Source organism: Somniosus microcephalus, chromosome 19 (genome assembly GCF_052327205.1).
Source record: "Somniosus microcephalus isolate GS21.2 chromosome 19, FLI_Smic_1.0, whole genome shotgun sequence".
NCBI lineage: Eukaryota > Metazoa > Chordata > Chondrichthyes > Squaliformes > Somniosidae > Somniosus > Somniosus microcephalus.
Window position 1 is genome coordinate 82,751,821 of NC_141005.1, and position 13,644 is coordinate 82,765,464.

Here is a 13,644-nt window from a genome sequence, read left to right on the forward strand (position 1 = left end):
CAGTCGGCGGACATCGGCGGCTACTGCGTGGTGACACTCGTAGTAGACGGGACCGTGTACGATCATTTTAAACTTCTGGTCCTGCCTGACCTCTGCGCTGCCGTCCTGCTGGGGTTAGATTTTCAGTGCCACCTTAAAAGTGTTACGATGGCGTACGGTGGACCCCTACCCCCACTCACAGTCCGCAGCCAGCAGCTTCCAAACTGCCCGCCGCGCACCAGGTGCAACCTCTCCACACTCAGAGTCACCCCCCCCCCAACTGTTTGCTAACCTCACCCCCGACTGTAAGCCCATCGCCACAAAGAGCAGGCGATACAGTGCCGGGGACAGGGTTTTCATTAAAACCGAAGTGGAGCGGCTCCTGAAAGAAGGGATTATTGAGGGCAGCACCAGCCCCTGGCGAGCCCAGGTTGTGGTCGTTAAGACCGGCGAGAAGCAGCGCCTGGTCATCGACTACAGCCAGACAATAAATCGCTACACCCTGCTGGACGCCTACCCACTCCCCCGTATAGCTGATATGGTCAACCAGATCACGCAGTACCGCGTCTTCTCGACCATTGACCTGAAATCAGCGTACCACCAGCTCCCCATCCGCCCTGAGGACCGCCAGTACACTGCCTTTGAGGCAAACGGCCGCCTCTATCACTTCCTTAGGGTTCCCTTTGGCGTCACCAACGGGGTCTCCGTCTTCCAAAGGGAGATGGACCGGATGGTAGATCAAAATGCGTTGCAGGCCACTTTCCCATATCTGGACAATGTGACCATCTGCGGCCGTGACTTGCAGGACCATGACGCAAACCTCGAAAAATTCCTCCGCACCGCCCAACTCCTAAACCTGACATATAACAAGGAGAAGTGCATATTCCGCACAAACCGCCTCGCCATCCTTGGCTGTGTTGTGGAACACGGAGTCATCGGCCCCGACCCCGACCGGATGCGTCCCCTTATGGAACTTCCACTGCCCCACTGCCTCAAGGCCCTGAAGAGGTGCCTAGGGTTTTTCTCCTATTACGCCCAGTGGGTCCCCTACTATGCGGACAAGGCCCGTCCGCTGATCAAGTCCACCTCTTTTCCCTTGACGGCAGAGGCCCGCTTAGCCTTCCACCGTATCAAGGAGGACATTGCCAAAGCCACCATGCACGCAGTGGACGAATCCATCCCCTTCCAGGTGGAAAGCGACGCGTCTGACTTTGCCCTGGCCGCTACCCTCAATCAGGCGGGGAGACCCGTGGCCTTCTTTTCACGAACCCTCCAAGGCCCGGAGACCAGACACTCCGCTGTTGAGAAGGAGGCCCAGGCGATTGTGGAGGCTGTGCGTCATTGGAGGCACTACCTGGCCGGAAAACGATTTACCCTGCTCACTGACCAGCGTTCAGTTGCTTTTATGTTTAACAACAAGCAGAGGGGCAAAATCAAAAATGACAAGATCTTGAGGTGGAGAATCGAACTTTCCACCTACAACTACGAGATCTTGTACCGGCCCGGGAAGCTAAATGAACCCCCGGATGCGCTATCGCGTGGCACCTGCGCCAGCGCGCAGATCGATAGACTGCGGGCCCTCCACAATGACCTCTGCCACCCGGGGGTCACCAGGTTCTTCCACTTCATCAAGGCCCGCAACCTGCCTTACTCTATTGAGGCGGTCAGGACCATGACCAGGAACTGCCAAGTCTGCGCTGAGTGCAAACCGCACTTTTATAGACCAGACAGGGCCCACCTGATAAAAGCCACTCGCCCCTTCGAGCGCCTGAGTGTCGATTTTAAAGGGCCTCTCCCCTCCTCCGACCGCAATGTGTACTTCCTCAATATTATTGATGAGTACTCCCGTTTCCCGTTCGCCTTCCCCTGCCCGGACATGACCAGTGCCACGGTCATTAAATGTCTGAACAACCTCTTCACCCTGTTCGGCTTCCCCAGCTATATCCATAGCGACCGGGGCTCATCGTTTATGAGCGACGAACTCCGTCAGTACCTGCTAACTAGGGGTATTGCCACAAGCAGGACCACCAGTTACAACCCCCGGGGGAACGGACAGGTGGAAAGAGAAAATGCGACAGTTTGGAAGGCCGTCCTGCTAGCCTTAAAGTCTAGGGGCCTTCCAACCTCCCGCTGGCAGGATGTGCTCCCCGATGCGCTCCACTCTATTCGGTCACTGCTCTGCACTGCCACTAACGCCACCCCTCATGAGAAAATGTTTGTCTTCCCAAGGAAGTCCACATCGGGGACATCGCTACCGCCATGGCTGACGTCCCCAGGGCCGGTCCTACTGAGAAGACACGTGAGGACCCATAAAACGGACCCCCTGGTCGAGAGGGTCGACCTCCTCCACGCCAACCCCCAGTATGCTTACATCGCATACCCGGACGGGCGGGAGGACACAGTCTCCATAAGAGACCTTGCACCCTCGGGGGCCGCAGTAACCCACTACCCACTACCACCCCCCCCCACGATCCGATATCCAGCCCCAGCAGACGGCAGGCCTGGGCCCCGCGACCCGCTCGACATCTACGAGGACGACACGCCTGTGCCACAGCCTACGCTGGACTCGACGCCGGAAACTTCACTACCCCTGCCGTCGCCACGCAGATCACAGCGGCAGACAAGACCTCCGGAGAGACTCCAATACACTAACTTTTAATACACTTCACCCCGCCGGACTCAATTTTAAACAAGGGGTGAATGTGGTAAACCACTGTTTGTATTCCTGTTTGTCCTGTTTGTATTCCACTGTGTACATGCCTGGACATGCCTCGGCTGACTCCTCCCACAGGTCCTAGTATAAAGGTGACTGCTCCCCAGCCCTTAGTATCATGGACCGGTCGACCACGCGAGGCAGACCTCCATTCTGTTGTTAATAAAAGCCTTTGGTTACTCTTCTAACTCTCAGTCTTTTATGAGTAATTGATAGCGCATCAGTATGGCAAGGCTGGATGGCATTTATTTTAATGCAAGGAGTCTTGCAAGTAAGGCAGATGAATTGAAGGTGTTGCTGAACACATGGGATTATGATATTGTTGCGATCACAGAGACATGGTTGAGGGAGGGGCAGGACTGGTAGCTCAATATTCCGGGGTATAGAAACTTCAGGAGAGACAGAGCAGGGGGAAAAGAGGAGGGGGTGTCACAATATTAATCAAGGAGTCAATTACTGCTGTAAGGAGGGATGATATCTTAGCAGGTTCCTCTAATGAGGCCATATGGGTAGAACTTAAAAACAAAAAGGGGACTTTGCTGGGAGTGTACTATCGGCCCCCCAAACAGTCAGGGGGAGATAGAGGAACAGATATGTAGGCAAATCTCAGAGAAGTGTAGAAATAATAGGGTAATAATAGTAGGGGATTTCAACTTCCCCAATATTAACTGGGATAGTCAGCGAGCGTGAAAGGCTTAAGAGGGTGCGGAATTCTTAAAGTGCATCCAGGAGAGCTTTTTGAGCCAGCATGTAGAAAGTCCTACAAGAGAGGGGGCGGTACTGGACCTAATTCTGGGGAATGTAGCCGGGCAAGTGGTAGATGTGTCAGTAGGAGAGCATTTTGGTGACAGTGACCATAATTCGGTGAGATTTAAGGTAGTCATGGAAAAGGACAAAGATGGACCGAAAATAAAGGTTCTAAATTGGGGGAAGGCCGATTTTACTATGATAAGGCAGGATCTGGCCAAAATGGACTGGGATCAGCTACTTGTAGGAAAATCCACATCAGAGCAATGGGAGTCTTTCAGAAAGGAAATAGAGAGAGTACAACGCCAACTTGTTCCCGTAAAGGTCAAGGGTGGGACCAACAAGCTCAGGGAACCCTGGATGTCAAGGGATATACAAGAATGGATTAGGAAAAAAAGGGAGGCTTTTGGCAGATGCAAAAGGACTAAAAACAATGGAAGCCCTAGAGGAGTATAGAAAGTGCAGGGGGGTACTTAAAAAAGAAATTAGGAGAGCGAAGAGGGGGCATGAAAAAACACTGGCAGGCAAAATAAAGGAAAATCCCAAGGTGTTTTATAAGTATATTAAGGGCAAGAGGATAACCAGGGAAAGAGTAGAGCCCATTAGGGACAAAAGTGGCAATCTGTATGTAGAGCCGGAAGATGTAGGTGAGGTTTTAAATGAATAATTAGCATCTGTGTTCACTATGGAGAAGAGTGATGTAGGGATAGATATCAGGCAGGGGGATTGTGATATACTTGAACAAATTAGTATTGAGAGGGAGGAGGTACTAGCGGTTTTAGTGGGCTTAAAAGTGCCTAAATCCCCAGGCCCTGACGGGATGTATCCCAGGCTGCTGTGTGAGGCAATGGAGGAGATTGCAGGGGCTGTGACACAAATTTTCAGATCCTCTCTGGCCACAGGGGAGGAGCCAGAGGACTGGAGAATAGCTAATGTAGTACCATTGTTCAAGAAGGGTAGTAGGGATAAACCAGGGAATTACAGGCCAGTGAGCCTAACATCAGTGGAAATTATTGGAAAAATTAGTCTCCACTTGGAGAGGCAGGGATTAATCAGGGATAGTCAGCATGGCTTTGTCAGGGGGAGATCATGTCTGACCAATTTGATTGAATTTTGAGAGGGGGTGACTAGGTGTGTGGATGAGGGTAGCGCAGTTGATGTAATCCCACATGGGAGACTGGTCAAGAAGTAAGAGCCCATGGGATCCAGGGCAATTTGGCACATTGGATCCAAAATTGGCTTAGTGGCAGGAGGCAGAGGGTGATGGTCGAAGGTTGTTTTTGTGACTGGAAGACTGTGTCCAGTGGTGTACCGCAGGGATCGGTGCTGGGTCCTTTGCTGTTTGTAGTGTACATCAATGATTTAGCTATGAATGTAGGAAACATAGAAGATAGGAGCAGGAGTAGGCCATTCGGCCCTTCGAGCCTGCTCCGCCATTCAATGAGATCATGGCTGATCATCCAAATTCAGTACCCTGTCCCTGCCTTCTGCCCATATCCCTTGATCCCTTTAGCCTTAAGAAATATATCCAACTCTTTCTTGAATATATTTAATGAACTGGCCTCCACCGCCCTCTGTGGCAGAGAATTCCACAGGTTCACCACTCTCTGGGTGAAGAAGTTCCTCCTCATTTCAGTCCTAAATGGCTTACCCCTTATCCTTAGACTATGACCCCTGGTTCTGGACTCCCCGGCCATCCGAAACATCCTTCCTGCATGTAGTCTGTCCAGACCTAACAGAATTTTATAGGTTTCGATGAGATCCCCTCTCAATCTTCTAAACTCCAGTGAGTATAAGCCCAATCGACACAATCTCTCCTCATACGTCATTCCTGCCATCCCAGGTATCAGCCTGGTGAATCTTCGCTGCACTCCCTCCATGGCAAGAACGTCCTTCCTCAGGTAAGGTGACCAAAACTGCACACAATACTCAAGGTGCGGTCTCACCAAGGCCCTGTACAACTGTAGCAATACATCCTTGTTCCTGTACTCGAACCCTCTTGCTACGAAGGCCAGCATACCATTTGCCTTCTTAACCGCCTGCTGCACCTGCATGCTTACCTTCAGCGACTGGTGCACAATAACACCCAGGTCTCTTTGCACTTCCCCTTCTCCCAATCTATTGCCATTCAAATAATAATCTGCCTTCCTGTTTTTGCCACCAAAGTGGATAACCTCACATTTATCCACATTATAGTGCATTTGCCATGTTTCTGCCCAATCACCCAACCTGTCCAAATCGTACTGGAGTTTCACATCCTCCTCACAGCTTACCCTCCCACCCAGCTTTGTGTCGTCTGCAAATTTGGAGATATTACATCCAATTCCCTCGTCCAGGTATGATCGGTAAGTTCGCAGATGACACGAAAATTGGTGGAGTGATAAATAGCGAGGAGGGAAGTATCAGGCTCCAGGATGATATAGACGGGACAGTTAGATGGGCAGAACAGTGGCAAATGGAATTTAACCCTGAAAAGTGTGAGGTGATGCATTTTGGGAGGACAAACAAGGCAAGGGAATCCACAATGAATGGTAGGATCCTAGGAAGGACAGAGGATCAGAGAGACCTTGGTGTGCATGTACATAGATCCCTGAAGGCAGCAGGACAGGTAGATAAAGTGGTTAAAAAGGCATATGGGATTCTTGCCTTCATTAGCCGAGGCATAGAATATAAGAGCAGGGAGGTTATGATGGAGCTGTACAAAACGCTAGTTAGGCCACAACTGGAATACTGTGTGCAGTTCTGGTCGCCACACTATAGGAAGGATGTGATTGCATTGGAGAGGGTGCAGAGGAGATTCAAAAGGATGTTACCTGGGCTGGAGTGCTTCAGCTATGAAGAGAGACTGGACAGGCTGGGGTTGTTTTCCTTAAGAGCAGAGAAGGCTGAGGGGGGGACCTGATTGAGGTGTACAAAATTATGAGGGGCATAGATAGGGTAGATAGAAAGGAACTTTTCCCCTTAGTAGAGGGGTCAATAACCAGGGGGCATAGTTTCAAGGTAAGGGGCAGGAGGTTTAGAGGGAATTTGAGGAAAAACTTTTTCACCCAGAGGGTGGTTGGAATCTGGAACTCACTGCCTGAAAGGGTGGTAGAGGCAGGAACCCTCACAACATTCAAGAAGCATTTAGATGAGCACTTGAAACGCCATAGTATACAAGGCTACGGACCAAGTGCTGGAAAATGGGATTAGAATAGACAGGGCCTGATGGCCGGTGTGGACACGATGGGCCGAAGGGCCTCTTACTGTGCTGTATAACCCTATGACTCTATGAGGAGGAATTTCTTCTCTGAGGGTCGTGAATCTTTGGAATTCTCTACCCCAGAGAACTGTGGAGGCTGAGTCATTGAATATATTGAATATATCTCTGCTATATATTTTACCTAATTTGTCCTGGCTTAGAGGGGGCTTTAAAGCCAGCCACTTTACCGGATCCTGATCACTATCCTGTCATTCCTGTTGGCAGTGTGTAGGTGCTGGGCTGTGTCTCCCCCATCTTTGAATAGCCTGCTAACACTCGGAGAATTAGTGCTCGCACAAGGTATAGCGGAGCTCTCTGAATAACCATGTCCCCACATCAATGCTCAGCACTCACAGCAGAGGAACACTGAGGGAAACACTAAAGAGACTTAATGAGTAGTCCGCTTTCTGGGTTGGCAAAGCACTCCAGTTAGGATACAGCCAACCATGGGCAAACTCTGAAGAAACATATAGCAGTCTCTCGTCACCTCTTTTTGTTGTGTCAGGGTAGATGGAGTTAAGATACTGATCAGCCATGATGTAATTGGATGGTGGAATATCTGAATAATTGAATGAACCATGGATAGACTGGAGAAGCTGGGGTTGTTCTCATGGAGCAGAGAAGGCTAAGATGAGATTTGATAGAGGTGTTTAAAATCATGAACGGTTTCAATAGAGTAAATAAAGAGAAACTGTTTACAATGGCTGAAGGGTCGATAACCCGAGGGCACAGATTTAAGGTGATTGGCAAAAGAACCAGAGGCAACATGAGGGAAAACTTTTTTACGCAACGTGTGGTTAGGATTTGGAATGCATTGCCTGATAGGGTGGTGGAAACAGATTCAATAGTAGCCTTCAAAAGGGAATTGGATCAATACTTGCAGGGATATGGGGAAAGAATGGGAGAGTGAGACTGGATTGCTCTTCGAAAGAGCAGGCACAGCCTCTATGGGTCGAATGGCCTCCTTCTGTGCTTCTATAACAGGCTCGAGGGGCTGAATGGCCTACTCCTATTCCTATGTTCCAGTCAGTTTTTGTCAGGAACATAGCACAAACACAAAGAACCACACTCACTATTCCACTGTTACCACAAACCACCTTATCCCCTAACTTCTATGTGTCCCTCCTCACATTTTCTCTCCACCTTCTCTTGTGACCATTTAGCTGCAGCCCTGAAATGAACGAAAGTGCATCACTCACCCCTCTACTCTCCGGCTCAGGCCTCTGACCCTGCGGTCTTGGAGGAGTTTTCTCTCTGAAATTGAACAGTAGTAGACATAGTTTAAAATTTAAATTAAAGGCTCTTTATCTGAATGCACGAAGCACGCGTAACAAGATAGACAAACTAGTGGCACAAATAGAGACAAATGGGTTTGATCTAATAGCCATTACAGAGACGTGGTTGCAAGGTGGCCAAGGTTCGGAACTAAATGTTCCAGGGTACTTGACGTTTTGAAAAGACAGGCAGAATGGAAAAGGAGGGGCATGTAGCCCTGTTAATAAAGGATGACATGTAGCCCTGTTAATAAAGGATGACATAAGGACAGGATCAGGAAGTAGAATCAGTATGGGTGGAGATAAGGAATAACAAGAGGCAGAAAACACTGGTGGGAGTAGTATATAGGCCCCCCTAACAGTAGCTATACCATTGAGACAGAATATTAATCAAGAAATAGTTGGAGCTTGTAACAAAGGTAATGCAATAATCGTGGGGGACTTTAATCTTCATATAGATTGGACAAATCAAATGGGCAAAAGTAGTCTGGAGGACGAGTTCATGGAATGCATTCGGGACAGTTTCCTAGAACAATACGTCATGGAACCAACCAGGAAACAGACTAGTTTAGATCATGTATTGTGTAATGAGACAGGGTTAATTAGCAACCTCATAGTAAAGAATCCTCTGGGGCAGAGTGATCATAATATGATAGAATTTCACAATGGCCCGTAATTTCCGATAGGAGGCTTCCTGCGTACCCAAAGGCTCCCGAGGTCCAGCCGTTTCTGATCCTGGGCCTCTCCATGACGAAATGTGCAGGGCCCACATAGCCCGAGGCGCATGCGGTTCGCAAGCGTCCCTGGGATCACGTGGGCCAGGCGAACCAATGGGAGAAAGGAATCCCCCTTTATACTTTTGACAGATAGACCTATCAAAAGTATGAACAGGGATCACTGAAAAAAGACATCAAAACATTAAAAACATTTTTTTTAAACCATCACGTTTTTAAAATGAGTTAAAATTGCATTAAATTAAATATTTTAAACAAAAATTTATTTTTTGAAAGAAAATTGAAGTTTTTGATGGGGCTAAAAGTAAACTTACCTTTTTAAAAAGTATTTTAAAATTATAAATGAATGAAAAAAAATTATTCTGCACAGATCGGAAATGCCGTTTTTCAGCGCATGCGCTTCGCATACCTGAAACCAGCATTTCCGATGTCCCTACATCGGAAAATACGGGCCATTAAACGTTTGAGAGTGACTTGCCGAAGTCCAAAACTAGAGTCTTAAACTTAAATAAAGTCAATTACATAGGTATGAGGGGCGAGTTGGCTAAGATACATTGGAAAATAGATTAAAAGGTATGGCGGTAGTGGTGGCTAGCATTTAAAGAAATATTTCATAATTCTCAACAAAAATACATTCCATTGAGAAACAAAAACTCCACGGGAAAAGTGATCCAAAAGTGGCTAACTAAAGAAGTTAAGGATAGCATTAGATTGAAAGAAGAAGCTTATAATGTTGCGAAGAATATTAGTAAGCCTGAGGATTGGGAGAGTTTCAGAAACAAGCAATGGATGACCAAAAAATTGATAAAAAGGGAAAAAATAGAATACGAGATAAAACTAGCAAGAAATATAAAAGCAGATTGTAAGAGCTTCTACAAGTATGTAAAAAGGAAGAGAGTAGCAAAAGTAAATGTTGGTCCCTTAGAGGCTGAGACAGGTAAAATTATTATGGGGAATAAGGAAATGGCAGAAACAATAAACAAATATTTTGTATCTGTCTTCACAGTAGACACAAAAATCATACCAAAAAAGGTAGGGAACCAAATGTCTAATGAGGGTGAAGAACTTAACGTAATTAATATAAGTAGAGAAAAAGTACTAGAGAAACTAATGGGACTAAAAGCCAACAAATCCCCTGGACCTGATGGCCTACATCCTCGGGTTCTAAAAGAGGTGGCTGAAGAGATAGTGGATGCATTGGTTTTGATCTTCCAAAATTCCCTAGATTTTAGAACGGTCCCCAGCGGATTGGAAGGTCGCAAATGTAACACCGCTATTCAAGAAAGGAGGGAGAGAAAAAACAGGGAACTACAGGCCAGTTAGCCTGACATCAGTCGTCGGGAAAATGCTGGAATCCATTGTTAAGGAAGTGGTATCGGGGCACTTAGAAAATCATAACATGATTCGGCACAGTCAACATGGTTTTATGAAAGGGAAATCGTGTTTGACAAATTAATTCAAGTTTTTGAGGATGTAACTAGCAGGGTAGATAAGGGGGAACCAGTGGATGTAGTATATTTGGATTTCCAAAAGGCATTCGATAAGGTGCCACATAAAAGGTTATTACACAAGATTAGGGCTCATGGGATTGGGGTAATATAGTAGCATGGATAGAGGATTGGTTAACAGACAGAAAACAGAGAGTAGGGATGAACGGATCTTTTTCAGGTTGGCAGGCTGTAACTGGTGGGATGCCGCATGGGTCAGTGTTGGGGCCTCAGCTATTTACAATCTATATTAATGACCTAGATGAAGGGACCAAGTGTAATGTATCCAAGTTTGCTGATGATACAAAGCTAGGTGGGACAGTAAGCTGTGAAGAGAACACAAAGAGTCTACAAAGAGATAGAGATAGACTGAGTGAGTGGGCAGTAAGGTGGCAGATGGAGTAAAATGTGAGGTTATTCACTTTGGTGAGAAGATTAGAAAAACAGAATATTTTTTAAATGGTGAGAAACTTTCAAATGTTGGTGTTCAGAGAGATTTGGGTGTCCTCATGCAAGAAACACAGAAAGATAGCATGCAGGTACAGCAAGCAATAAGGAAGGCAAATGGCATGTTGGCCTTTATTGGAAGGGGGTTGGTGTATAAGAGTAAGGAAGTCTCGCTACAACTGTACAGGGCCTTGGTGAGACCACACCTGGAGTACTGGGCACAGTTTTGGTCTCCTTATCTAAGGAAGGATATACTTGCCTTGGAGGCGGTGCAACGAAGGTTCACTAGATTGATTCCTCGGATGAGGGGGCTGTCCTATGATGAGAGATTGAGTAGAATGGGCATATACTCTCTGGAGTTTAGAAGAATGAGAGGTGATCTCATTGAAACTTACAAGATTCTGAAGGGGATTGACAGGGTAGATGCCGAGAGGTTGTTTCCCCTGGCTGGAGTGTCTAGAACTAGGGGGCATAGTCTCAGGATAAGGGGTAAGCCATTTAAAACTGAGATGGAGGAATTTCTTCACTCAGAGGGTTGTGAATCTTTGGAATTGTCTGCCCCAGAGGGCTGTGGATGCTGCATCTTTGAGTATATTCAAGGCCGAGATCGATAGATTTTTGGACTCTAGGGGAATCAAGGGATATGGAGATCAGGCGGGAAAGTGGAGTTGAGGTCGATGATCAGCCATGATGTTATCGAGGGGCCGTATGGCCTACTCCTGCTCCTATTTCTTACGTTCTTGTGTAAAGTCAAACTAAAGCAGAAAGGAAGGAGCAAACAGCATTGCTGTGATGATTTGTCTACGAAACGTGCTGAATGAATCTACTGCTTTATGGCAAGAAACTGGAAAGTACTGAAGTACAAAGGGATCTGGGGGTCCTGGTGCACGAAACTCAAAAGGTTAGTATGCAGGCGCAGCAAGTGATTAAGAAGGCCAATCGAATGTTGGCTTTCATTGCTAGGGGGATAGAATATAAAAATAGGGAGGTATTGCTTCAGTTGTACAAGGTATTGGTGAGACCGCACCTGGAATACTGCATACAGTTTTGGTGTCCATAATTAAGAAAGGACATACTTGCTCTCGAGTCAGTACAAAGAAGGTTCACTCGGTTAATCCCGGGGATGAGGGGATGGACATATGAGGAGAGGTTGAGTAGATTGGGACTCTACTCATTGGAGTTCAGAAGAATGAGGGGCGATCTTATTGAAACATATAAGATTGTGAAGGGGTTGGATCGGGTGGATGCAGGGAAGATGTTCTCGATGATGGGTGAAATTAGAACTAGGGGGCATAGTCTTAGAATAAGGGGCTGCTCTTTCAAAACTGAGATGAGGAGGAACTACTTCACTCAGAGGGTGGTAGGTCCATGGAATATGCTGCCCCAAAAAGCTGTAGAAGCTGCATCATTACATACATTTAAAACAGAAATAGACAGTTTCCTAGAAGTAAAGGGAATTAAGGGTTACGGGGAGCGGGCAGGAATTTGGACATGAGTCTAGGTTCGGATCGGTCATGGCCCTGTGGGTAGCGGAGCCGGCCCAGGGGCCGTGTAGCCTGATCCTGCTCCTATTTCGTGTGTCTAATTCTGTTAGATTCAGGAGATGGTTCTGTGATAGTAGATTGGCGGTTAGGATCAGATCAGCCATGATCTTATTGAATGGCGGAGCAGGCTCGAGGGGCCGATTGGCCTACTCCTGCTCCTATTTCTTATGTTCTTATGCTTGTGCTGAATGGGAGCACTCACTCCCTAAAAAAAAAGATGGTATCCCATAAATTTTATGAAAAGACAATTTAAAAACAGATTGAAGGAGAGAAAATGGAGAGTTGCATGGAGTGCCAAGAATTGGGCTTTGTCAGCAATGACTATCGTGGCCTGGCAACTCTTCAGCAGCACGGGGAGCAGTGTGAATACAGGAGAACCCTCCAACTACCTCTGCAGGGCAACAAGATCCAACTAAGGGGGAGAAAGGGTAAACAGGAGGCATTTATAATCTCACACAGAATGAAACTCCTTTCTCACTGTCTGAACTGTTGGAATGAGAGCAATGCTGACAAGGCCACATTTACTGTGGTGGGAATTGAGTCATCTGTAGGCCAGACTCTGGGGGGTGGGAGCGGGGAAGTGCCGAAAGGATCCTTTCATAAAGACGCTAGAGTTTACTTGAGTTTTGACAACAGTCCGACAGCTTTTAGGGTAATTTTCCTGGTGCTAGCCACAAATGAGCTGAGTTTAAGTCACTACTTGTGGGTGAGTGTTCAGAACCAGTGCTCATTACTCAGTCCATTCAGAATCTTATATGCAATCTTTAAGCAATTTTAATCTACTGCCTTGTGCTGTACTTAGTGTCCTATTTACATCATCAAATCCACAGGCATTCCTCCCTCTAACCAACATTGCGCCAGGAATGAGTCTCGCACAGGTACCATTTTGGACCGGTTTAAATGTAACCAGTACCCCAGCACGGCCGATGGGGGGAGGCCTTCAATTTCTTTTAATCTTGCTGGGCTCAATTCTACAAGGGAGAGATTTTCCTGGTGCTCCACTGGTGACCTACCTCTCTCTCTGCATCCTCATCAACCTTTTCCCCCACACCCCCTCAGTCCCACTGGGACAAGATATTACTGGCATGCATGGTTCATATGTCTGAAAGAAGCTCATGTTCATGAAATGCTGTGTGGAATTTATAATCTGTTTTTGATAAATAAGTGCAAAACACCGTGAGGCAATGTACAAATGGTGATTCCAGCTCGGAGGAGTAACCAGGCCCAGGTTGCATTTTGCTGCTCGTTGAACCTGTGCCCACATCAGACAATGTGACACTAGCTGCACCAGGCAAAGCTGGTCCAAGATACACGAGAAACTTCTGACACAATATGGCAGCATTAAAGAGCCCATTGAATGGGAGCTTGAAAAAGTTTTATTTAAAAGGGGAGTGCCTGCCTCTGGGTCTGGATTTACTCCACGAGAATCTATGGAAAGTGCTTCATGTCCCACCATTCTCTGACCAATCACTCATGAA

General features: G+C 47.0%; 1 protein-coding gene across 4 annotated transcripts in view; it reads right to left on the reverse strand.

Annotated features, from left to right (window-relative positions):
- The window catches only part of LOC147104962 (E3 ubiquitin-protein ligase RNF185), a 58,558-nt gene that overhangs the window by 21,713 nt on the left and 23,201 nt on the right, over positions 1-13,644 (reverse strand). For all 4 annotated transcript variants that reach the window (XR_015072382.1, XR_015072381.1, XM_085962118.1 and 1 more), the window contains exon 4: positions 7,880-7,934. Coding sequence is in view for 2 of the 4 variants with exons in the window: in XM_085962118.1 (XP_085818244.1) it covers positions 7,880-7,934 (55 nt within the window). In the remaining 2 variants the exon portion in view is untranslated. The remainder of the gene's footprint in view (positions 1-7,879; positions 7,935-13,644) is intronic.